This window comes from Centroberyx affinis, unplaced genomic scaffold (genome assembly GCF_046629955.1).
Source record: "Centroberyx affinis isolate AG114_WGS23_722 - 3 ecotype Tasmania unplaced genomic scaffold, CSIRO-AGI_Caff_v1 ptg005284l_1, whole genome shotgun sequence".
NCBI lineage: Eukaryota > Metazoa > Chordata > Actinopteri > Beryciformes > Berycidae > Centroberyx > Centroberyx affinis.
This window is the reverse complement of record NW_027282634.1, coordinates 41,443-66,213: the sequence shown is the minus strand read 5'-3', so window position 1 is coordinate 66,213 and position 24,771 is coordinate 41,443. Positions and strand designations below refer to the sequence as shown.

The following is a 24,771-nucleotide window of genomic DNA, read 5'->3' as shown; positions in this document are numbered from 1 at the left end:
AAAAGGAATAGATTGTATCCCTACTTGGGATATCTACCTACCTATTACATTACAACTATTATATAGCAACTGGTAAAAATACAATGGGTAAAGTAGCGGACAGAATAGTGACTAGTGACTATAAGTACTAGTGGATAATTTTATTGAGTAGTGCATTTTAGGGAATACATGACAAAACGGCCAACCATAATACTTCCATGCTTCCTCTCTTTTGACATAAGGGACTCTGTTTCTGGGTCTGGGTTAGGTTTTGGTTGGCCAACATTTTCCTCCCGGAAACCCCGGGAAAGTGCTAACATGTAAACAACCATCTCAGCTGTGTGTCGGCGCGAGCGAAACTGAAAACGGTAGGAATCCGAAAAATGTAAACGTTGTATACTAGCTAACGTAGATACTTTATCTTGGTTGCTTTGATGTATGTCGCAACTGACTGCCTCGGCTACACAGCTAGCTAACGCTATGTCAGCATAACTTAATCTGACCCACGTGTCAAGTTATTTTGACTAACTTCCTAGCTAGTTAGCACCTACCTCGACACATTTAATCTTTTCGAAAGAAGTTCCATAATAATAAGCCAATTGCTCGCTCCCGCAGCCAACCAGTTAGCTGACTGATTCACTACAAACTTACACAACGTTGCGGTAAATGAGCTACATTAGCTATAGCTATTGAGTACCAGTGAGACGTCGTTGGATGGTGCTGTTGAGCTACACTTCTGCTTTTGTCAAGTTGGATGATGGACAATCCTAAGGAGAGTGAAGGTGAGGACGAAGAGAAAGAAGGCGGCAAAGACGAGCGGTTCTTTATCGAGGGCTCCAGCAGCTCAGAAGGTGAACTGGGGTTCAGGTTTGATCGCAGCAGCTCCAGAAGGAATCCACGGGCCTGCAGGGACTCATCTCCTCCTCTGGTCCTGGCCTTCTCTCTCTCCACTGGCCGGGATCTGAGTCCAGCTTCCAGCTCTGGACAAGAGCAGGAGGAGCCCATCGAGGAGTGGATGATCCTGGGAGGAGAGGAGCAGGAGGGAGACACCAACATCCAGCTCAACCTGGGCTGCTGGAGCAGCTCTGAGGATGACTCTGGACATGAAGGTGAGGATCGAGCTGATCAACTGATATTTCTCATCCAGGCCTTACTGCATTTTCTAGTCAGATGGTTCTCATTTTCATGTCACTGACCCCCAAGTAGACAGGCATTAGGCCAGGGACCCCAATTTGATAAAGTTTGTCCCAGCCCAATTACTTTTGAATTGTATGTGTCTACACTGTATGTGGGACATTAGGGCTGGGCGATATGGACAAAATTAAAGGATAAGCACAATACATTATCTTGACATTGATTTATAACTGCCAACATAAAATGATATGTTAATCAAATTGATGTCCATTGCATTGAACATCATGGAATTATAAAGTATGATTAAACTGCAGTTTTCAAATAATTTCCCTAATTTGTTTCAAATCTCATTTTGTGACAGATTTTAATTAGTATTTGCTTTTAATCATTAATTTAGCCAACAGAATTGTGTATCATGATAACTCAATATAATTATTGAATCATGATATGATTCTATAGAAAGACAATGATATTGAATTATTGCCCAGCCCTAGGGGAGGCGATAATAGTGAGAGTGAATTACATTCTATAACAGGGATACTTTCTTGTGAATTAAATAATAGTGAAATTTAAAGTAATAGTTCACCCAAAAAAACATTATTTACTCACCCTCACTCATATCACTCGAAACACCAGTGAAGTTTTCATGTTGACATAAAACACAGTGGCTCCGTATCTGCCTTCTGCAAAAGAACTGAAGTGGCTGGGGACCGGTTCTTTAGAGTTCCAAAAAGAGCAAATTAATTACTCCAAACAGCTTGTGCAGCATAATCCAAATGTTCAGAAGCCAAACAATTGCACTGTGAGTCCAAAAGACCAATATTTACACTGGTATTTATCACATGCTCGATGTGAACATGTGATCTGAAGCCCCCTCAAAGACCCCAACCACTGTTATTGACAGACAAAATTGGAACTCTCAAAATTGACGCTAAAAGTTTTGCATATACAGCAGAGTTTCATTTAGACATGCATACAATCTGATTTCACATACATAGAGTTCAATAGTTTTTTTTTCAATAAACCGTCATATTATTTCAGTGTTTTATTTACAGCCCATTTTTACACCATTTAGTGCTCATGATGGTTTATCTAATTTTATCTATGGAAAATAAAGGTAGGATGGCTCAGTGTGGTGTTCAGCCTGCTGATATACTTGTAATATAATGTATATCATTTTAAAGATTTACCTTGTTAAACTTGAACATTCCATTACTTATATTGAGCTAGTAATAATATGAAATATACATTAAGAACACAAACTTGTGATTTTTTTGCATGTATATGATTTCAGAGCATGATCTGCTTTGATAAAGTTGAATATTACATTATTTACACTTGGTTAGTAATAATTTGTTCAGACTAGTAGAAATTTCTCTCTCTGAGCCCAGTGGGCCAGTGCCTAAACCTGCCTATGGGCATCATCTGCGAGCTAGCCAACTAGTCTTGTGGCTGCATTGCATTCTGGTCTATTGAGGCTACTGTTGGTGGAGTAATCGGTCTCTCTTCTTCTTCTACGATGGATTTCCTCCTGTATGATTTTTCAATGTTGGTGCAAAACAGCAGCCACCAAACAACAAACTGGGCACAGAAATGCAAGGTGCATTGTTTATTAACCGTGTTAAAGTGTTTTAGGGTGGATTTTGCTATTACATTAAAATCAAGGGTGGGATTTATTTTAAATTGCAAGAAAACAGCTGTGAACAACCCCCTGGTTTCTTTGCTGCAGTAAAAACAATGAACACACATGAGAGCACTGTTCCATTATCTTGAGTCTCTGCACTTTCATTTGCACTCAAAGACACAAGGTGCTGTAAAATTGAACAAATCATTCATACTAACAAACCAACCTACACTGCTAGCTCCATTATGGGTCTCAGCAGGACAAAACTATGCAACAGTCATACCATAAATGTCACATAGTGATAAAATGATAATGTGATAGGTGTGAAAGTCCACTCAGTAGTTTAGCGACCGCTGAGTACGCCATCAAAATCAGCTCTCTCTAAGTGTGATAGGATGTGAAGAGGTGTCAGTGGATGTGCAGTTTATCTTTGAAGTCCTTGGACCAATTTGTGCATAACCTACATCTGCACTCACCACCACTGTGATTTCTGTCAAAACGTTGGCTGGTGACAGTAACTATGGTAGCAGATCACAGGACTGGTTAGTTTTAATTAAATACTCTGCACATAAAATCTGAACTTGGCAAGATTGGTTTCTGGTACTATGCACCTTATAATGAAACTGACTGCAGAGCACTTTGAAATTAGAATTTCTTGCCACCTCAACGATTTTAAAGCAATGATATCTTCACTTTTCCTATGATGTTTGTAATTGCTTTTTATAATGTATGTCCTAGTATGTTGCTAACTGTCTGACTGCTGAATTTTTGTTTTGGGGTTAGCTATTCTTTTAACCACTCAACTAACTTGGGACATCTATTAGGATTATTTAATTGGAAGCGTCCTCTAGAGCATAAAAGATGAGTCCATGGACAATAATATTTCATAGACAGAGGAGTTCGATGTATGAGTTCGACTGTGATGGAAAAATCCAAACAGCTAAAGATTAGTTCACAGATAGAAATATATTTCTGTGGATGTGTTTCACTACACAGATTTCTGCAAAACTGACCATAATGGAGGCTCATAACTGCGGGAGTGTAGCTTCTTTTTTAACCGTTTTTATCAGAGACAGTTTGCTTAGCACGCATGCTCTCTTTCTGCGATGCCCTGCTTCACATTCATAAAGATGCTTCTGTTCACACCAGGGAGCCGGCGTGCAAAACCACTTCATCTTCTGCTGCCAGCGAGCCGCTCCACTGGAGCAGTTGGGGGGTTTCGTTTCTTGCTCCTTGCATCTCTGTAGTAATTATTATTATGGAAGGGTTGAGTGTTATTCATTGACCCTCTAAGCCCAGACAACTATGGCTCCAATCTATGGTTTGGGACCCAAAATGGGCTGCAAGCCTCTGCTTGGTGGATCTCCTGTTGCCAAGAGCTTTACTATATTTTTACAAGACTGTTTCCCTGAGCAAGACTACATTTCTTCTACAGTTCAAGAAATGTCACTGCATGAGAGCCACACAAACCATTTTTTCTCAGTGGAATAAATGTATGTATGTAATGTTCTCCTTGTTCATTCTCTCCATCATAGATCAGAACCCCAAATCAGCCGATCATCCCTGGGCTGTATCAGAGAAAGACAAGGTAACACTCTGTCATTAACTATCCAATTTGCAGGAACACTATACGACAGTTAAATTATTATTATTATTATTTTTCACATCGTATTGCCAAATTACAAGATTCAAATACAAAATGCTATATACATTTTGAGAAAAAAAAAATCATAACTGAATATTTAAAAATAAATGGCAGTGATTTTTAAAAATGGTAATATCACATTTTAGATTTGGAACATTTTAATACCTCTTGGGGAAGTTACATGATTGTTTTTTTTTCATAATGTCTGTCTGTCATGTTTCTGTCTAATCATATCATCCAGTGGGGCGCTGACCAGTGGATCCCCAGCCGCTATTACACGCCTGATCATTCTTTGAACTGTCACAACTGCAACAAGACGGGACACTTAGCCAAAAGCTGCCCTACCCCCAAGGTAAAGAAACGTACTCGGGAAGCTTGGGTGACAGTTACCCTACTCTTCTACCACATAATATACATTCACGCCGTCATTAAGGGGGTAATAAGTAAGATTTTACTGTCCCATAGCACAAAATGAAAAACAGTATATACACATCCCCATGACAGTTCCTGTAGAACCACCAAACAAAGAGAAAAAGAAATGTCCCTACACAGTATATTACTGTCCCGTGCTTTAATTTCACCCACACCTACTAGAACATCAGGTCATCAGGTGATGATGAAGCCGTGTTTGGGCGATTTCATTTTCTTGACAAGCAAATGACAAAGCAGTATTATTTTGCGTTGTGATGTATCACCTCTTCACTAGATGTTTTTGTTAGATCTCTGCTCTAATTAGCTTACTCATTCCATTGTGAAAATGTAACTTTTATATCTCTGTCCCTTACAGGCTGCCACAAGATGTTCCAATGTTGTTGTAATTCCTTTGTCGCTTTTAGAGGTTGATTAAAAAGTCATAAATTACTTAATACCCCTTTAGAAATCTGTGTGTGTCTGTATCCACAGAGGCGTCCCACCTGTGTGCTGTGTGGGATCCAGGGCCACGTCCAGAGGGACTGTCCCGGCCGCCACTGTCCCATCTGCGGACTGCCCCCACACGGCCTCAGGCCCTGTCCGGAGCCTCCCGTATGGAACCAGCACTGCCAGCGCTGTGGGATGACAGGACATCTCTCTGATGTGAGTTTGTCTGTTAGCCCCCAGGTCTGACGCCTAGGTGTGTTTGTGTTTTAATGTGTGCTGTGGTCTTGAAGAGAGCTGTGAAGGTGTTTGTCATTTGTGCGTTGACAGATTCTGTTGCTTTGAGCTTGTGTGGGCTTTTTTATTAGCTGTTATTTGCTCTTGGCAAACGGTTACTCATTTTTCAGCGCGGTTTTGTCATATTTTCCCATATTCTCGCTCAGTCGGGTAAGTTTCTTCTCTGTTTTCTTTATTTTCCCCAGGCCTGCCCGGATACATGGAGACAGTACCACTTGACAGTGAGTTACTATGGAGTAATGGGAATAATGGAAAACATCTAGTTCATTGAAGTTTTTCCTAGACTGCTTGCTCTTTCTCATTTCTCCTCATATCACCAGGGCTCATAAAGCTTCGAAGCATGGAAAGCTCTTTCTGGCTCATGATCATATCAACGTCACTGTTCAAAATTTGAGAATAGAAGTCATACCTGGACCTGTATTGATAAAGCTTTCAAGAACAAAACTCCTGATATACAATTGTGGGTCGGATCAGGAGAAACTGGAGAGCATCTGAGGCTCCTCTCCCCCGATATTTTGTCTGATAGATGGTGAGGAGAGATAGCATCAGCTGTCAAAGAACAACCTATTTTACTCTTTTCAGGTTTTACAACGTCCTTTGTTTGAGCTTTTTCCAGGTCCGGTTAGAGGTCCCCCTCAGGCCACGGGCTGACCACGCCCTCAGACACGTCAAACGCCCCGCTCACTGCTACAATTGTTCTGAAAGAGGACATTACGGCCATGTAAGTGAGCAGTGAAAGGAATCCCTCCCTATACCTCCTTACTCTTACTGCCTTTCCTCCCTATCCCTTTGTTTTGGACAGTGGATAGTTTTCCCCTCTTCTGGTCTTCTGTTTCTCTAATGCTTAACCTTCTATCTCTCTCTCTTTCTCTCTCTTTCTCTTTTACTTTGTCACATCTCTTCTCTCTCTCCTTTTCTCTCCCCCTCTGTATGCCTCTTTCTACCATGCTCTCCCCCACCCTGTCTGTGTATCTGTATTCATGTGGATCCTCCTTATCCCTGCCCCTCTCTCAACCTCTTGCTCCCTCGCTCTACATCAAATCTCCCCCTCTCTCCTCTCTCCCTTTCTGTCCCTTTCTCCCTGCCTCTTTTGCTCTAACCCTGCCGTTCACCATCGATCTGCATCCGTCCTCCTCCTTTCTTCTCTCTCTTTATACCTCTCCCTCCCTCTCTCTGTCTCTCTATCTGTCGGTGTCAGGAGTGCACTAGGAGGCGGATGGTCAGCGGGACGTTTCCCTTGCTGCCCTTCGTTTGCCACTACGACACCGAGGAGGACATTCTCCAACGTCGCACCAGGATGCAGAGGAGAGCCAGAGGTGACACTGCACACACATATGCGCGCGCGCGCACACACACACACACACACGGTCATGTATGGACAATGAAACACACTTATGAATGGATGATAATACCTGTGCATGTATACAGTACTGTGCAAAAGTCTTAGGCACCCTAGAATCTTTTATATAAATTTTGTCTTAGATGTTTATTTATTTGTTTTTTGCATTAGTATATCAGTAAACTGCTCTTTATAGTATTTTTTTTTATATTTAGAAACTTTTTGTTTCATTATTTTTGAAAGCATCTTCGCTTTATGGATTTTTTTTATGTGCCTAAGACTTTTGCACAGTATTGTATATGCATGAAATTGTCAAATACTGTTCATACAGCAGATAGATGGGGACCTTGGTTCTGACTGGTTGAGTCACATTCAACGCTGTTGTAAAATACCATATAAGTGTACACCTTTGACCGCATAACAGCTAATTTAAATATTAAAGGTGCTCTGTGTAGCATTTTAAAATCAGTAAATGATAAATAATTACCACAATAATTTTAAGACATTAGTGTAATTACTGTAAACAGACGAGACCTTTACCGAAGAGATTGGCAGCCTCTACCGGCCTCTACACTGCTTTTTATATTGTGAGCCACCAGGTCGGATTTTGTGTGAAATCTGCTGAATTGCTTCAAGGCATGAAGGAAGAGACATTTTTTACTTTTCAATAGAGCTGCAACGATTAATCGATTAGTTGTCAACTATTAAATTAATCGCCAACTATTTTGATAATCGATTAATCGGTTTGAGTAATTTTTTAAGAAAAATACGTCAAAATTCTCTGATTCCAGCTTCTTAAATGTGAATATTTTCTGGTTTCTTTACTCCTCTATGACAGTAAACTGAATATCTTTGGGTTGTGGACAAAACAAGACATTTGAGGACGTCACCTTGGGCTTTGGGAAACACTGATCCACATTTTTCACCATTTTCTGACATTTTATAGACCAAACAACTAATCGATTAATGGAGAAAATAATCAACAGATTAATCGACAATGAAAATAATCGTTAGTTGCAGCCCTACTTTTCAAGTAATACACAGCTTTATTCCACTTCCTCTATTCTAACTGCGCAGTTTCACTACACCTCATCTGAATGCATAGTTGCTGTAATTAATAGCTGTTATCAGCTCTTATCCTTCTTGCTCTTCAAAACAAACGCACATGGGGCGACGCCAGGGAGGGGTAGGAGGAAGTAGCAACATCCTGTTTGTGACAGGAAGCAATGGGGTTTATTCTTCTTAATTTTATAAACACAATGCTACAGCTACACGTAGCGTGTTTTATGTGCTAACTGAAAATCATCGCTCATGCTGCTACTTGTGTTGCACAGCAACAATGTTTATTTACTTTGGCTCTCCTTATGACATGAGACCGGTCCAACAAAATTTTTTCAAATGTTTGATTTTGCTGGGCCCAGTCTGGCTGAGCTTGTGTGAAATCTGAGAGTGATACTGGTAACAGCCAATGGGAGTTCAGTTCAAGAGCGAAGAAAAAGAATGAACCGGAAGCGAAGTCCGTTTTAACAACGCCCACTCACATAGATAGTTTACATCAGTAACACTCCCAACTCCACTTGCACTTCATTTGCTGTTGCACGATTTTATTTGGAGGAGTAAATCTCATATAAAATGGCAGCATGCCTGGAACAATCAACATAATTAAGGATTACAAATTAAGCAAAAGTCTCATACAGAATGCTTCATCAATATCCTTGTAATAATGTCACTTCAAAAAGCATTTGTAATGTAAATGTGAACTGTACTTTCTGTTGTATACTGTTCTGAAATCACTGTACCTCTACCTCTTGTGGCTTATTGCTTAAACATACAGACTCACACTGATAGAAATATACAATCAAAGGAATTTCATGCATGTTTTCTCTGTTTCCAGAGCTTGGGAGTGCTGGCTCCATGCCTCTCTCAGAGCACCAGCACCTGTCCGAACCAACGGGGGAGAGTGGCGAGGAGAATCAGGGGAGGAGGCGGAGCCAGGAGGCACGCAGCCGGGACGGCAGGAGGAAGACGTGGCCGGAGAGGCGCAGGGAGAGGCGGGAGGTGAAGAGGCTGAGGAGGGAGGCCCAAGCCAGACGGGAAGGAGGAGTGCTAGGGAGGTCCAGGGGTGGCTCTGACGACGAAGCCTGCCCCGCCGACTCCTTCGGGATCCCCTCCCACAGTCCCAGGCAGGCCACACCCCCTCCGCAGAAGAAGACAAGGAACGAAGAGAAGAATGACAGGAGGAGCAGGAAGAGCCGAGAGGCAGAGAGATGGAAGAAGAGAGGGGGGTTGAAGCGTGGGGATCTGTACCCACGCGGTGACCTGGGAGCCACAGATGAAAACCTCCTTTCCCCCAAGCAAAGGGTGCGTCACCGAAGAAGATGATGTATGCCTGTTTTTTTAGTAGGACAGGTCCCGTAACCGCCTTATATATGATGGCCCCAGGAAAGGATCATAACCAAAGAACATAAAAAAATGTTTTGTATTAATGCCTCATGGTCTTTTTGATTATGATTCATTTTATCTCAACAGGACAAAACCTTTACAATAGAAGGATGTTTTGTATTGTTACCTTGTTATATGGACTGAGCACATCTATGACCAGTATCCTGGCTGGGCCACATTTTCCTCATGTACAGTTTATAACATATCTTGGCATATGTTATTACATACTACAGCTGTTATGTGGTTGAATATGTATTATGTGTTGTAGGGACTGACATGGAGAAGATTGTTTTAAGCCTTTTATCCCACAATTGTAATGCTAGTTTATTGTAACAGAATATTTTTTGTCATGAAAATACTTGAAATTGCGTCAAAGGCACTGAATTTTGATGGGCTGTTATAATGAGTATTATTTATATTGGAAAAACAAAGTAGGACAATAAAACATGTAATTCCAGATAATGTAACGTAAATATTTTGTATAAAGAGAGAGGTTACAGTGTGTCGACATGATTTGTGAAGACATATGGGAGAATAAGGAAAGGGTAGATCTGTCCAGCATATCGAAAAAGTTGTCTTGGATAACTATCATTGTATAATGTACTAGTCTACCTGAAAAGCTGTATAAAGCCAAAAGCTTTCAAAGCGTAGTCCTATAGTATTTCTGGTATAAAGCTGCTGAATTATTAATGAGCTTGGCCGCTGCCCGCGGTTTGCCAGGCCAAAGTAGTCAATTCAGATAACTGGCTGCTTGTTAAAATCGACCTCGATCGTTTGTAATCAATCAAATCTTAGAACTACCAGAGCGTTGTACCCGTGTGGCGTTTTCACGCTTGTGTATTCGTGTGATTTGCATATAACCCTAGCAAAGGAGTGAACTTCAAGATCTACAATCGTCGCATTTCTCTGTGATCGATTGAAAGCGACTGCGCAGAGATGTGAAAATCCCATTGATTGATCTCCACTACGCTCCCCGCTGACCAGAGAAAACACTCGATAGCGAATGCGAGAGGGGATTTACATTCGGCAAAAATTGTGCACCTTACTTATTGGATAAGGTATCTTTTTGCTCATACGGACTAAAGTATTTTGTTATTAGCACGGTGTAATGCTAGCTACCTCCATATTGTACGACGTTTGCTAGCTTGTAATGTCGGCACTGTTGGACTTGTTTTCCCTGCTAGATCCAGCTTCCTGTTGTTAGCCTTGGGCTAGCTAAGAGAATATCGACATTATGCTAATGAAAGGGCAGGTATAGTTAGCGAACGTAAAGGGGTGTAACGTTACTATCAAGAGTAGGTTACCCATTGCAGTTTAGTTGTAATTTAGTCACAGGGTTATGCTAATAACTTTGTTTGCCAGCCAGCTAACTGGGCAGTTGGTTTCCTTTACTTTGCTAACGTTCGATAGCTAGCCATCTTGCTCGCATTGAGTTCTTGTGTGTTGAGGGATTGTAGTGTTAAACTCAGCTTTTGAGGGTTTAGCTAACAACATTCACTTCAGTCAGTTGCCATTGTTTGCAAACAAATGTCCCAGTAAACGGTTCACTCGAATAGGAAACGGGTTGCTTGCGAGTAATGCTTACACGCCCCAAAAATACTTTTTACTGTGGGAAAGCCAGCCAGAGCTCCACTCTGAAAAGACAATAGAGAACCTGAGACTTGCTCAGCTGTTGTTCTGGCTACCGCTGATATACCGAGTTAGGCTTAACTAACTTACAGAAAATACTGTTTTGGTCGGCTACCACTCTATTATACGCTGTGGATATAGAATTATTTGATGTACGTATTTGCATTCATACGAGTTAAATTAAAACATTTTTTTTCACGAAGTATCGGCGTGAACCAGCACGGATAGCGAGGGGAGAAGAGTGGATGTAGTCGATGCAGATGGTGCTTGTGCGACATCAGCGGTCTGTGCTTCTCTGAACCCTCCGTTGCTTCCAGCTATCTCGTCTTATTATATGAAAACAACGGCTTTAAATGCCTAAGAAAACAGTCACAAGAATTAGTCGGTAACGGAGATTACTAGGTGGGTAGAGAGACACGGAGACTCGGTCTGACGAGGGAGGTTCCTGCCCACGACAGTTAAACCTCCATCTCTCCAGCCTACCTTCATTACGTCCAGCTACCACCGCCCTCCTCAGCCATGGACCCCCCGAGGACTCGGTCGCGGTCTCGGTCTGGCTTCTATCATTTCGGCATGAACGGTAGTGGCGGAAGCAACGGCGGTAACGCAGTCGGTAACGGGAGCATGATGAACGCCAGCGGAGGGGTGAGCTACCCGCAGCAGAGCAACCCCGGGTGGGCGCCGCACCACGGAGGTCGGAGCTACCCGGAGAGCCAGCAGCACACCCAGGGGAGCTACCTGTCCGCAGGGGCGCCGCGCCACTCCTCACACGGAGCTCACAGACACCCCGGGGCCGGTAAGCAATAACCCTCAATAAATAGGGCCTGCTGCCCTGCTAGATGCATGATCACACACACTGACAGCACACAGCCCCTGGGGGAGGGAAGCAGACCGTTGGCGGTTTAACAGGCTTGCAGACATGTAAATAAAAAGGCTGGGTCCTTTCACTGCCAGCTGTTGCTTTAACAGCCAGGCTTCATGTCAGGTGTTGTAGTGGGGGCTCTGCTGTAGAGGTTTGGATAGCATTTAATGAGGTAAACTGGGCAAACTAGGTTCCTGATTTTTGCCTTGTACGTCATTGCCAGGCTTTATCCTCATCTCTGTGTACAGTGCAATTAGCCTGACCCTCAGTAGGAATGTGAAACTGTATAGTGCAGGGTTCTCCCACAGATTTTCTATCATGGTGGTGCTGGAAGACTGCAAATTGCATTATGTTACTCCTTCTGAAGTAGCAAGGTAGTGCAGCAGCACTAAAGAAATTAGAGTTAATTAAATTAGAATTAGAATTACAATTAGAGTTGATCATATCCAACAATGTGTAGACAGTGCATGAAATTAATCCATCAGCAGGTGGATGGGTGGAAGTAATGCAGATTCAGATTGGAGTATTGATGGGTAGCAAGGCCTTTTCATCCATCATCAGATCAATGATGTATGCCATCGCCTAGTGACTCAAACAGCCTACAGTCTTTACAAGACCTATATATGAGAGAAATCTGTTTAAAGATGAGGTTGGAGCTTTGAAGAGAGCCTTGAAATGTCTGGAAAAGAAAGAGCCCTTTCTTTCTGGTGGTGCTATGAGCTTTTTTCAGTTTGTTCATTGCTGTGCAGCAGACAAGCACAGAATAGTATGCTCTTCAGAGCACTTCACCACTAGGCCTATCATCTTTAAGCTTTAAAAAAAAAAAGAAAAAAAGTAATGCTGTTCAACCTTTTAACACCAAACACAGTTGAGTTTGGGCCTGGAGATGCTATGTTCCATAAGTTGCCCCCCATCCCAAAAAAGACACACACAGCTCACATTTAGTGGTTGAGATACAACAGAGTAAAAATAGGTTAGGCATAGTAGATTTAAAGAGCTGTCAGATGACAAAGGCACAGAGGAAGGAACAATGGAGTTGTGTTGGCATGTTGCTGGTTTCTTTACTTTGTCTGTCAGCGCTTTCAACAGTGACACCAGTCTGTCAGTGTTCAGCAGGTTCCACTTGCTAACCTTTGGAGAGAGACTGGAGAAACAAGCCATTATACCACAGTGGATTCCCCCAAAGGCAAAAAAAAAAACTCCCCATGTAATGAATGAATGAATGCAGGCTTTTAATGGAGTCCTTTTGTAATAGCAGTACTGTTGCCATCCAGACCCAAAATAACCCACACAGAAGGGATACACACATGCGGTACACACACACACACACACAAATACACACACAGATACATGCACACATGCTTCCCAAACTGAGGCACTACAGAGGGATTTGTGTGGATGACTTAAACAGTGCATCTTCCAGCTGTTTGATCCTCCTCCTTGCTCTTAGCAGCTGCAGATGCCTTTTCCTCAACACCCGGGGTCTTTGTGTGTGTGTGTGTGTGTGTGTGTGTGTGGAATAAGAGTCAGTGTATCTTGTTTGAGTGTATTATAGATTTCTTGTCTGTCTGTGCTTGTTTGTGTTTGTACTTCTCAGCATTTTATGCCTCTTAACATCACTTTAAGCAGAATGTGTCTGGATTGGATTTTTTGGGTGCTGAAAATGTGTCCCTGTGCCTGCTCCCCCCCCCCCCCCCCATCTCTCCTCCTCTGTCACCCACCTTTCTCTCTCTTGCTCTCCCTCCCCAGTTTAAAACATAAACCCACCAAATGACTTGTTATGAACTTGCCTAGCATTAATAGTGCTGCTGGCATTAATAACTTTATAGCAACCAGTTATTATAGATGCAGCAATACTATTGTTACATATTGGGTCGATACTGAGTTAAAATTGGGTGTTGGTGCCTGAGAATTTCCTGAATATCAAAATTTTATATACAGATCCATGTGTAATATTTCAGAATCCAAAGTAAAGCATTTCATTTTTTGCCGTTTCACATGTAGAATAATGTCTCTACAGCATATAGGGGGGGGAAAAGGATTGTCTCTCCATTTTTGTGCCAGTCACTCCCAAATAATGGTTTAAGTGTTTATAGTTCAGTAAAAGAAAAGGATCAAATGGCTTTACTACTCTCAATCGATTGTCGGTGGCGAAGAAATAGTGTCAAGCTTCCCCGGCAGCCATACTCGGAGCAAACAAGACCGTGTCTGGTCGCCAACAGAACCCGCCCCAACCTCGCCCCCCCCATCCCCTCTCCTATGTCTCAGGGTGAATCTGCATTAACAGGCCTAGTTCTTGTCAAAACACATGGGTGGCTGAGGCCTGGCACCCCGGGGTCCTCCCTGAGTTGGAGGTCTAAAGAAAAGGTATGGTGGGCGAGTAAAGATTTAGGCTAGTGTATCGGCCGTATCCCTCCCTGCCTAAGCTCCAGAAAGTCAGCCAGTCACCAGCCGCCTGTCCTTCTGTTCTCCACAGCCACTAGCAGGGCGTCTTTGAGCTGTCACTCTCTGCAGACTTCACATGGCTCCAGAGTGGCGTCGCAAAGACACGAAAGAGAGAGGGGGGGCACTTCCAGATCTGTTGTTTATGAGGAGGCAGAAGGGCTGGTTGGACGAGGGAGGCATAGAGGGAGAGGCAGAAAGAGGGAGTAGAGAGAGGGTTTTTTGGCGATTAAAAGGTTTTGGGGGGCCTGCTTAAAGGAAACTCTTGTCAGCCGAGTTCAAGGACATCCTTCTTAAGCTGTGGAATTGTTTGTGCGCACGTGCAGCATCCAGATTACACATGTGTGCCGTCAGAAAAACAACTGGGAGAGCATTGTGTGTTTTTGATATTATGTTTATGGCATTACAGCTTTATTCACAGATGTGATTTTCTCACTTTTTCCCAGTATTTCAGTTTTTTTTGGACACACAACTCCCATTCACATCTTCAAGGAGATTACTGTTATCCTGCTTTTATGTGGCCCATTTTTTTGTGGTACTCTACTGATCCCCAACTCTACTGATTATCTTTTAGCTTGTATGGACGAGCAGGGTCCCTAATCCCTACGCTGCCCTGCTGCCCCTGTTTATTGGATAGTAGGCTATATCATGGTGGATAGTATATCATGGAGAGTGTGCTGATGACGTGATGAGGGTTGTGAACCGGATTCAAACATGCGATGTGTGCCCTAGCTTGCAGAGCCAACAGGATGCCCTCAAGTGTTGTACATGTTTGATAAGGAGAGGACTGTGTGCCTGTGTGTGCGAGTCAGCGCGGGCACGTGTGTGCGTGTACAACCAAAGGCAGCATGCTTTTCATGTTAGATCAGAGGGAATGATTTGTCTGTGAGAGCCGGAGAAGATGAGAGTCTAGTGTGACATCTTCCAGAGATGGCTTCCTCTCTTGTCTGCCTGTCTGAAGCAGGAAATTCAAAAGGCCGTTTTGAAGCCAGATCCTTGCTGAGGACTGGGGACTGTAGCACTGGACCCAGCTACAATCAACATGACTGCCTGCTTAGCATGAGCTCAGGCACACATTTTTGCTCTCACTGTAGAAGCTTGGACATAGTCTAGTTTAAATTAGAGTCTTTTATCCCAGTGCTGGTCTTCTAGCCTTTCAGTCTGTGGTACACTTCAAGCAAATGGGCTAGCCTGCATCAAGATGCCGACTTTTTAGACATCTGATGTGATCTTGGAATGGAAAATAAAATCAACTGCGAGCAGCTGTCTGTGTGTTGTTGCTGGTTTATTTCTGTTGGCTTAGCAGGCGTATGTCTGTGTGTCTTGTGATGTTGATGTTTTGCTCAGCCCTATCTGATCTGAGTTTGTGTGATTTTTTTTTTTTTCTTTTTTTTTTTTCCTGTGGCCTGCAGGAGGAGTGCTACACTTTCATCCAGATAATGTGTGCAGTGAGGATCGGGACAAGGTGAGTATGAAAAATGGCCACTGCTTCTTGCCTCGGCGTGCACTCGATTTGAATAGGAGTTGAATTTCAGCTTTTTCTCTTTGTCATTCATGCTCACTCCCTTCCTGTCTTCTCTCTTTTTTTCCTGACCTCCTACCATCCCTCTCGTCCCCCCTCCTCCTTCCATATATCTGTGCAGATGGAAGACAGTCCGAGCCCGAAAAGGCAGCGTCTTTCCCAGCAGTCCATGTTGGATCTAAGCTCTGCCCCTCCCTCCACTCCCTCCTCTCCCATTCGCCCCTGGGAGCTGCCCCCCAGTCGCAGACCACACCCCCACTACATGCCAGAGAGATGCCACACGCCTGTTCGCAACCGTCGCAGGTATGTGTGTATGTGTGTTCAATCATTCAATGGGTTTTGATGTTTTTTCCTGAAAACAGGATACAAAGGTTACATGAGCCAACTCAAAAACAAAATACTTGGGGATATAGAAATAGCAATGCAATAGTGGCGCAAACATGATCATGTTCAGTAATGCACAATTCAGTCTGCAAGTATTTGTGGATTTCTGTTGACTAAGATGTGTGTTGAAGCTGTATTTATTTAGGCTTATTTCAATATACGAGTTTGATTAAAATGTCAACAAATCATAATGAATTCTAACCTGCCCATCGAATGTGTCAAAAACAGCTTTTTTTTTAAAACAGCAGATTGAACTGAATGCATCACTGGCTCCTCATGCCATGGCTCCATAGACTCTCATTCTCTGATGCTCTCGCGATAGTCTTCTGCTAGCCTGCTAGTTTGTTGTTAGCACACACATGCTTGCTGGCGGCATCATGGCAGAAAACACTCCAACAGCCTGACAAGGAGATCGCTACTCCTCCTAATTTAATTAGCAATGTTTGGAAGATATTTGGATTTCCCTCAGTAAAAGGCAAGACTCACCCAGTGATTTACTCTTCCCTCTTGCAAATTTAAAACAAAACATCAACCCAAATCTTTTCAAGAAATTGAATAAAAAACACGTCATAAATCAACTCTGGATACAATTTCATTGCACCCTGCTTTCATGTGTCAATATTATGTAAATTTCATAATTAATATTCACATTTCAGTTGGATTTGACTCATTTCAGTCAATTCATAGTCAAATTAGATTTTTAAGGGCAATTGACAGCCCTCGTGTTTATGATGATGCAAATGACAAGTAAACATAGCTCTCTCTCCCTCGTCCCTATTTTCCCCTCTCTCTCCCACCCCAGTCCTCCAATGAGGCGCCAGCGCGGCCGAAGGGACCGCCTGACCCGCCACCACCACCACGCCCACAACAACCACCACCACTACAACGGCAACAGCAACCACCACCACCACCCCAACCCCCACCATCACCACCACCACCACCTGCACTCCCACCACGGCCCGTCGCCGGGCCACCAGGACGAGAACTACCGTCACCCGGCTCCCCCGCAGAGCTACCCCCCCTACAGCCAACAGCCTCCCCGGGGGCCAGGGCCGGGACCCGGGCCCGATGAGCGCCCGGGCTACCACCCCCCGAACCTCTCCCCCAGACCTCTTCACCAGTCACCGAACCTGTCCCCCAGGCTGCTGCACCCTGCGGCCCACCCACAGCACCCGCACCCCCACGCCCACCCATCCCAGCAACAGAGCAGTGTGGTGCTGGACCTCCACGACCAGGTGAGTAGGATAGATGATGAGACTTTGTTGCTAAAAATTATGTGCAAAAAATGCAAAAAATATGCAAAAAAAAAGCACCGCTGGCTAGCAGCTGTACTTTTACAGTTGAGAAGGCTTTTTAAAAATTTCTTTCATGTTAAAATTATTCCAGTGTGCTTCTGAATCAGAATATACCATGCTGATTGAAAGTTTGATTCTTGAAGGTAGAGCTAAATGTCTCATTCCTGTGTAATTCATGCTTGTGAGTGATGTGACTATTGAATCAGTTGGGTGTCCAAGTATTTATATAATGGGACACTTTTAAAATAATGGCTTGTAAAATGTCAACTCAGCTACTCATAGGCATATTGGCTCATTTGCGACTCCAGAAGAGTTGGACTACAGTGTGAGTATGAATATGTTATAATGTTATTTTCATTTACTACAGTGGTCTCTTTGATCTTGAAAGGCATAGCTTTACCAGCAACTGGGTTAGATGTGGTTTCTACATTGCCCGTAGTTCATCACGGGAAATTCATCATCACAGTGTAGGCGATTCTGATAAATAATGTGGGCCTATGTTTTCGTAAGTCTAGCTTGTTTGCCCTTTTTAAAAAGACATATTCAATAATATGATTCGTTTTTATTGGGCAATTTGGCCTACCACTCTCTGGTTACTATCAGTATAATTATTCACAATGGTATTTATATCTAGAAATGAGTTAACTTTAGAGTGAAATTCAAACACTATGTATTATGCAATTTGTGGTGTGTTTCTCATTTGGAAATCATAACAATATCAATTGAAAGTAAAAGGAATTCACTGAGATTTTAGTTATTTATCAACCAAATTCACATCCAGAATTCATATCCACAATGTGCCAATTACAACATGGCAAAGTATTGCACTTTTCTTCAAAATAGCACTGTAATGGCTAGACTTATTCCATATGCTCTCAAGTGCAGATATTACAGATACAAAGCAAAACTCTGAATCATGAACGTCCCGGCAAAGATAGAAAGAACGCCAAAGATAAATCTGTGATCTCAATACTGATGCATGCAGTTTTGTTATGCTCCATTTGCTCTCTAGAGCATGTGGACTCAGTCTTATGACTCCAGCTCTTCAGCTCTAAATCAGAGTCTGTGTGTTCGGGTGATGACCTTGGCCCTCTGATCTCCGTATTTAGGGTTCAGCTCCCGTGTCATATCCTGTTTCTCCTCCGGGGGCGCCGCCTGGTCTGCCGCCACGCTCCGCCCCGCAGCAGATCCCAGCATGCTCGGTGGTCTTCAGTGGACAGCACTACCCCGTCTGCAGCGTCCCCCCTCCCGTGAGTGTGTTTGTGTTTGTGTGAGAGAGTTTCAATCCAGGTGTCCAGTTTGGTCAATATATTTTTATTCTTATTCTTATTGTTCAGACTTTTTGTCAGATAGTACAGTCACACATTTGCTTGTTTCTGATGAGTTTTCTGTATTTGATGTCTTTTCAGATAATTTCTACCTTCTTTATTTCAATACTTACTACTGATAACTCTGCATCAGCTATTTGTATTTCTGTATGTGCTTGCATAGGTACAATGCAAAAAATACTATCAAAAAATACTATTACCAACATGCTTCACACACTGAAATCTTTCCACCTGTTTGCTTTCCCCTAGGTCCTCCAGACCTGTTCTGTGCAGCACCTACCCATGCCCTACCCGTTCCCGTCGCTGCTCTCCAGTGACCCGGCCTTCCTCCTTCCCCCTCCCCACCTGCCCCACCCTCCCCCGCACCTTTCCCACCACCCGCCTCACCTACCCCAGCCTGGACAGTTCGGACCCTACCCGACACAGCAGGCTCGATCGGTGAGTGGGAATATGTGCGTTATGCTGTGTTGACCATGAAGCTAGTTTCAGCCATAAAATGACCAGGTTTGGCTGGTAATGTAGGATCAGACGCAACTATTTTGAGTGTTGACAAGTATGGTATATAATTTTCAAGCCTGAATTGCCAAGGTTTGCAGAAAGAATTATCCTCCACTCAGATTTCCTCTGCATCTATTAGGGATGTGCACAAATCCATTTTCTCATGGTCGGCTATTCAAGGCGTGGTCTTAACGAATATTCAAATATTTGGTGCGTGTCAAAATTTACTAAGACTAAAGAAGATTATACACAAAAAGAATCCCTTACATCACTTTCTCCTCTCAGAGGTACTGATCGGTTGCATATCTTAAGCAATCATGTCAGCAGTGAGAGCAAAGATTCCCTTAGTTGCGCTTCTGTCACACTTCCAAGGCACACTTGCACAAATGTCATGCCAGTTTGGATTTTTCCATCTTCTTAACTTGTAGAAATAGCTGGATGCTTTCTGAGATGATTCAGCATTGTTGTCGAGGAGCCATGGTACGACAGCTCTGTTCCACACACCTTACACTGAAGTGGATTGTGCTTTATTTCCTTGAAGGTTGCCCACACTGGGCTTTTTCTGTGGCTTTGATAATGACATAATTGCTACCGAACGCAGTTACCCAAGAATGAGTACAAAGCAAGCCAGAAAGCATGGAGTTTTTTTTTTGTTGTTTTTTTTTTTTATTGACACGAGAAGCCCTCTAGCAGCTGATCTACAGCTACAGCAGTTTAGTTCTATAGCAGTAAAAGTATTTTAATGACATATCTCAGTATTTTACAAAAAAATTTGATGGCCAGATAACAAAAGTCTACATTTATCATTGCGAACAAATGTTCGAATATATTTTTTTTATGACCCATCCTTAGCACCTATTTATTGGTTGTACTGGGTTTTGATATTCTTCCCTCCACCGCACCCAGGAGAGATGGCAGTGAAGTGAACATTTATCTCTGTAATCTTGTTTGAATTGATACCCAGTTGCTGTTATTACATACAACAATATCAGAATCTCTTTCAAATACCGTGTTTAAGCTCAGACTGTAATAGTATGTGTTTCTCTCTTCCATCACCCTCTCCTCTCTGACTTCATTTCCTCCCTCCCCAGCCATTACAGAGGATAGAGAATGACGTGGAGCTGCTAGGAGAGCACCTGTCTCTGGGTGCGGGGCTCCACTACCCCCCCGCCGCCCATCCTGCCCTCAACCCACACTCCACACAGCTTCACTTTCTCTCCCATGATCCTCTGCCACAGGAGTTCTTTGGAGTGGTGAGCAATCCAGTCTTGTATTTTGTTTTTTTTCATGGTCTTTTCTCAGCTGTCAATGTTGAGCCTGTGAACACCGTAGGAATGCATTGTTGCTTCCTGCATTGATGGTGTGAATATATTTAAAGCACAATTCCTGTCAATTTCAGAATTAACAGGAATGGATTATTGCCTCCTTTGAAGAAGCATTTATCAGTTCAGTTTTTTCACTCTATTGATGCAGTTGAAAATAAAAAAATCTATGTAAATGACATGTATATGTTATCAATTGCCCCCTAGTCCTATCCCAACTTCATGCCTCGGCGTATCCCAGGGCGACGCTACCGTTCGCAACAGCCACTGCCACCTTCGCCTTACCACCCCAGCTTCCTGCCTTACTTCCTGTAAGTACATCATTAAATTGTATAAAAACAAAGCATAAAAAACATCAAAGGCACAATGGATGCACATGGACTATGACATGGTTAATTGGTCAGTATTGCAGCAGTCTAGTGTACTATAGGGCACTCACTACAGTGCCTCACTCTCTACAGTAAAGCTTCATTTGCCTCTTTGGTATATTATAATCCAAAGATTCTGTCTTAAATTTCTCCCTCTGCAGTTCGATGCTGCCAGTCCAGCCCACAGGTCCCGCAATCAGTCTAGAGCTGGACGTGGATGATGGAGAAGTGGAAAATTATGAGGTTTGTCTTTATCTGTGTTGTTTTTTTTGCTTTTATTGTCCTTGTCTGTGTAGTTATTGGATGCAGAAATCTGATCCTTGTGTCCTTGTCGTCTCCCACAGGCCCTCCTGAACCTGGCAGAGCGCCTGGGAGAGGCCAAGCTCAGAGGATTGACCAAGGGAGACATCGAACAGCTGCCTTCCTACCGGTTCAATCCTAACAACCACCAGTCTGAACAAACACTGTGAGTACCGCCCATTTACAACCACCAGGTCATCACATGTTAATACAAAGTTAGCTTTCTGAGTTGTTCTTAATGAAAATTGAATTTTAGCCCTCCAGGATCGCCTGAACAAGTGGAATTTGGTAGAATTACAGTTTGACTAATACAGCTTAATGATGTATAACAAGTGCAGATTTTGTATAGTCCATTGTCATATTTGTAGCTTCAGCTGACTAGCTAAAATCAACTTCAGAACACAGAAGTGCAAATACCAGCCATAATCCATGCCTAGCAGGGTTGTGAATTCTGATCAAAAAGTCCTACTTTTTGTATTTCTAATAGTATACATCCCAAAACAACTGATGATTTTTCCTCAGATGTTGACATGAGTAGTTGAATATACAGCAGACAGAGAAGCTCTTTCTGAATACAAGAAGAGGATTGTAGTAGTTACGGTGTGAAAGTTCATAGTTGAGTTAAATTTCCACAATAATAGAAGTTGAACTTCCTTTTATGCAGAGGATTAAGGTGTCTGACACCTGAATGACCACAGTGCCATGGGGAACAGAAGGGGCGTGGGTGTCAAAAAGCAACCATGTCTACTTTAAACAACAGGTTTCTGGCGTGGCGGTGCCTTGCCTCATAATAGCTGTTGTGTTGCAGGTGCGTGGTGTGCATGAGTGACTTTGAGTCCCGCCAGCTGCTGCGAGTCCTGCCCTGCAGCCACGAGTTCCACGGGAAGTGTGTCGACAAGTGGCTCAGGGTGAGTTCACCCACCGAGTCAGATGGGTGCTGCGGAGCCCGCTGACTCACACCGTCCGTCTGTAACTCGTATACAAGCCTTGAGTCAATCTACGTCTTATCACGCATTGTTTGGAAACAGACTTGAGTCTCTCAGCTGAACTGCCACGCAACAGCTGCTTTTTCAGCGCCAAGGACAACACAGGCCAAAGGATGATTTGCTGGTGTTGAAGTCTGTTTTCTGCATGTTCATTGACCTGGCAACTGCATTTAGACACCGAACTTGCTGCTCATCTCTTCTTCAAACACTTCTTTATTGTTTAACACACACATACACACACTCAAACTATGTACACATTCAAGGAGTGACACAGGCAACTTCTCTCGACTGTAGAAGAGTCTAGTGAGGACCTGACTTCCTATCAACAGTTAAATCTCTTGGGATTGAAAACCACGGGATTGTAAGTGTCTTAAAGCCCCTGGATTCAGCACAGAGAGAGTCTTCAAAATCTGTAAACTGAGCTGAACCCCAAGACAGGAACATCTGGTGAAGCTGTAGACATGCCTCGACATGCGATTTTCTACTGAAAATGCTAAAATATATCCATTGTTTGCCCTTGTCTAAGAGACACTTGAACAGAGGACACCAGATCCTTGTGTTAACCGAAGTGCGGCCATGTGATGTAGAAGCATAAGCATGGCCCAAAGCCTCAGCGCAGTAAACTTTGAATCGGGTTATATAGGATTTCAAATCAAAACAAAGCATGTCAGTCAAATATCTAATGAACTAAAAAAAAAACATAGCAGAAATCTGAGCAGGGGAATGTAGTATTGAGATTAATCATTTTTAGGATTGTGCCTTCATCTGATTCAAAACCTCCCTCCGACTCTGAAGTGCCTCTCAACTGAAACCACCTTGTTTCCCCTCTCTCCTCAGGCCAACAGGACGTGTCCCATCTGCCGAGCCGACGCCTCAGAGGTCCAGCGAGACTCAGAGTGACCACAAGGGGGAGCCAGACACTCCTAACTGTCCGTCAAACCCTTTCAGCACTGCCCCCCTCCCGACATACAGACACACTCATGCGTGTACACACCCACACGCACAGACCATCCTCCTCCCTCTGTGTGTAGCACTTTCTACTCCTTCCTTGTTCTTTCATGCTTTGTTTTTGAATTTTGAATATGCCCGCTCCCTTACATTTGATCTGATTTTTGCCAGTTTCCCTCAGTTGTTTTGTGTCTTGTCATTTCCCTCCTCTCCTTCCATCTGTCACTCGTTCCCCCTCTACACATAAATGCACACAAGTCCTCGCATCTCTCAGTAGCTCTGAATGGCAACCTGCTTGACCCAACCTCAGACACAGATTTTGCTGAGTCTTCATGCTGCAGCGGTGTGTGTGTGTGTGTGTGTGTGTGTGTATGTGTGCGTGTGCGCACATGCACTGCAATTGTGCAAGCGTTCGGTTGCCCCTATAATTCTGGGCTTTGGTACATGCCTGTGTGTGTGTGTGTGCGTGCGTGTGAGTGAGATATTTCTGGGTGTCCTGGAGCATGCCTGAGTTTCTGTTTATGTATCAGACAAAAGTAATGACATCTGAGAGTTTCTGCTCTCATGAGCGACTGACTTTACTTCCTGTTTGTACGTGTATGCACTGTCTGTACGTATGCATACTGTGTGTGTATGTGTGTAATAGACTTTAATCCTTTTCTCTAGTTTGACACTAAGGGTCCATGCTGCCACTACGCTTCTCGGTTGCCTGATTGATCCGTTTGTTTTCATAGACATATTATTACTATTATTATTATTATTATTGTTATTATTATTACCATGATTATTATTACTATTACTACTATTATTATTATTGTTTGACCATTATAAGTGATTGTTCTTCTGCCTGGCAGTTACCTCATCATTCCGGTTTTGGTCACCGTTCATTACACGCTTCACTGCACTCCTTTGAAGTTAAGCACATTATATATTTTTATTTCTTTTTCCTTTACTGTCCTATCATAGATGAGTTTGTCCGTGACTTTGCAGTGGCACATGTGTTACATATATACATATATCTATATATACTGTATAAATCTATGAATATCTGTATACCAAATAAAAGGCTTGATATGAACTTTTTAAACTCACCTTTTTGTACAGTTTTTTTAAAAAGCAAATTATGACCTAGTGAAACAAGTCACGTTTGGTTGTGCTGGATTTCTCTGTGTTAGACTTGAAGTGGTGGTATATTATTAAACATGGCAATGCACACTCATGTTGCGGCTGGCTCCATCTTTTTTTGTTTTTCAAACTTTGGTCTTGAAGTGCGACAGCTCAAAGCTGCCACTAGGCGGCGTCACTTCTCTTCCTGATCAGCATCACTCTGCATCTGTGCAAATTAGGAAGATGTCCTGTATTTTAATTGCATGTTTTGCTTCTCTAATATTTTTTATAGTATTTTAAGGACGTAATATGCGTTGGTTCAACAGAATATCTTCACAGCAGCCTCGTCTCCCACAAAAATATAAGTTCCTTTTTGACAAAGCAGTGATGCTGCTGTCATGCTGCACAATAACCATGTTTCACACCGGCAACAGTTACACCTGGGTTTGCTTGATTTCCCCTTTT

At 43.0% G+C, this 24,771-nt stretch overlaps 2 protein-coding genes across 2 annotated transcripts; both read left to right on the top strand.

Annotated features, from left to right (window-relative positions):
- The first annotated feature begins 340 nt into the window (after positions 1-340).
- On the top strand, positions 341-9,778 carry LOC139667090 (zinc finger CCHC domain-containing protein 7-like). Its single transcript, XM_071546493.1, has 8 exons — positions 341-1,088; positions 4,273-4,325; positions 4,624-4,734; positions 5,286-5,456; positions 5,720-5,755; positions 6,151-6,255; positions 6,733-6,850; positions 8,768-9,778. Exons 1-8 carry the CDS (start codon positions 734-736, stop codon positions 9,253-9,255), a joined length of 1,437 nt encoding a protein of 478 aa, XP_071402594.1. The 5' UTR covers positions 341-733; the 3' UTR covers positions 9,256-9,778.
- A 524-nt stretch (positions 9,779-10,302) lies between these two features.
- LOC139667081 (E3 ubiquitin-protein ligase RNF38-like) lies at positions 10,303-24,418 on the top strand. Its single transcript, XM_071546476.1, has 12 exons — positions 10,303-11,740; positions 15,661-15,713; positions 15,892-16,073; positions 16,957-17,389; positions 18,559-18,699; positions 19,027-19,215; positions 20,367-20,528; positions 20,805-20,908; positions 21,127-21,208; positions 21,310-21,431; positions 22,074-22,173; positions 23,089-24,418. The coding sequence occupies exons 1-12, from the start codon at positions 11,464-11,466 to the stop codon at positions 23,149-23,151; spliced, it is 1,908 nt and encodes a 635-aa protein (XP_071402577.1). The 5' UTR covers positions 10,303-11,463; the 3' UTR covers positions 23,152-24,418.
- The last annotated feature ends 353 nt before the right edge of the window (positions 24,419-24,771 follow it).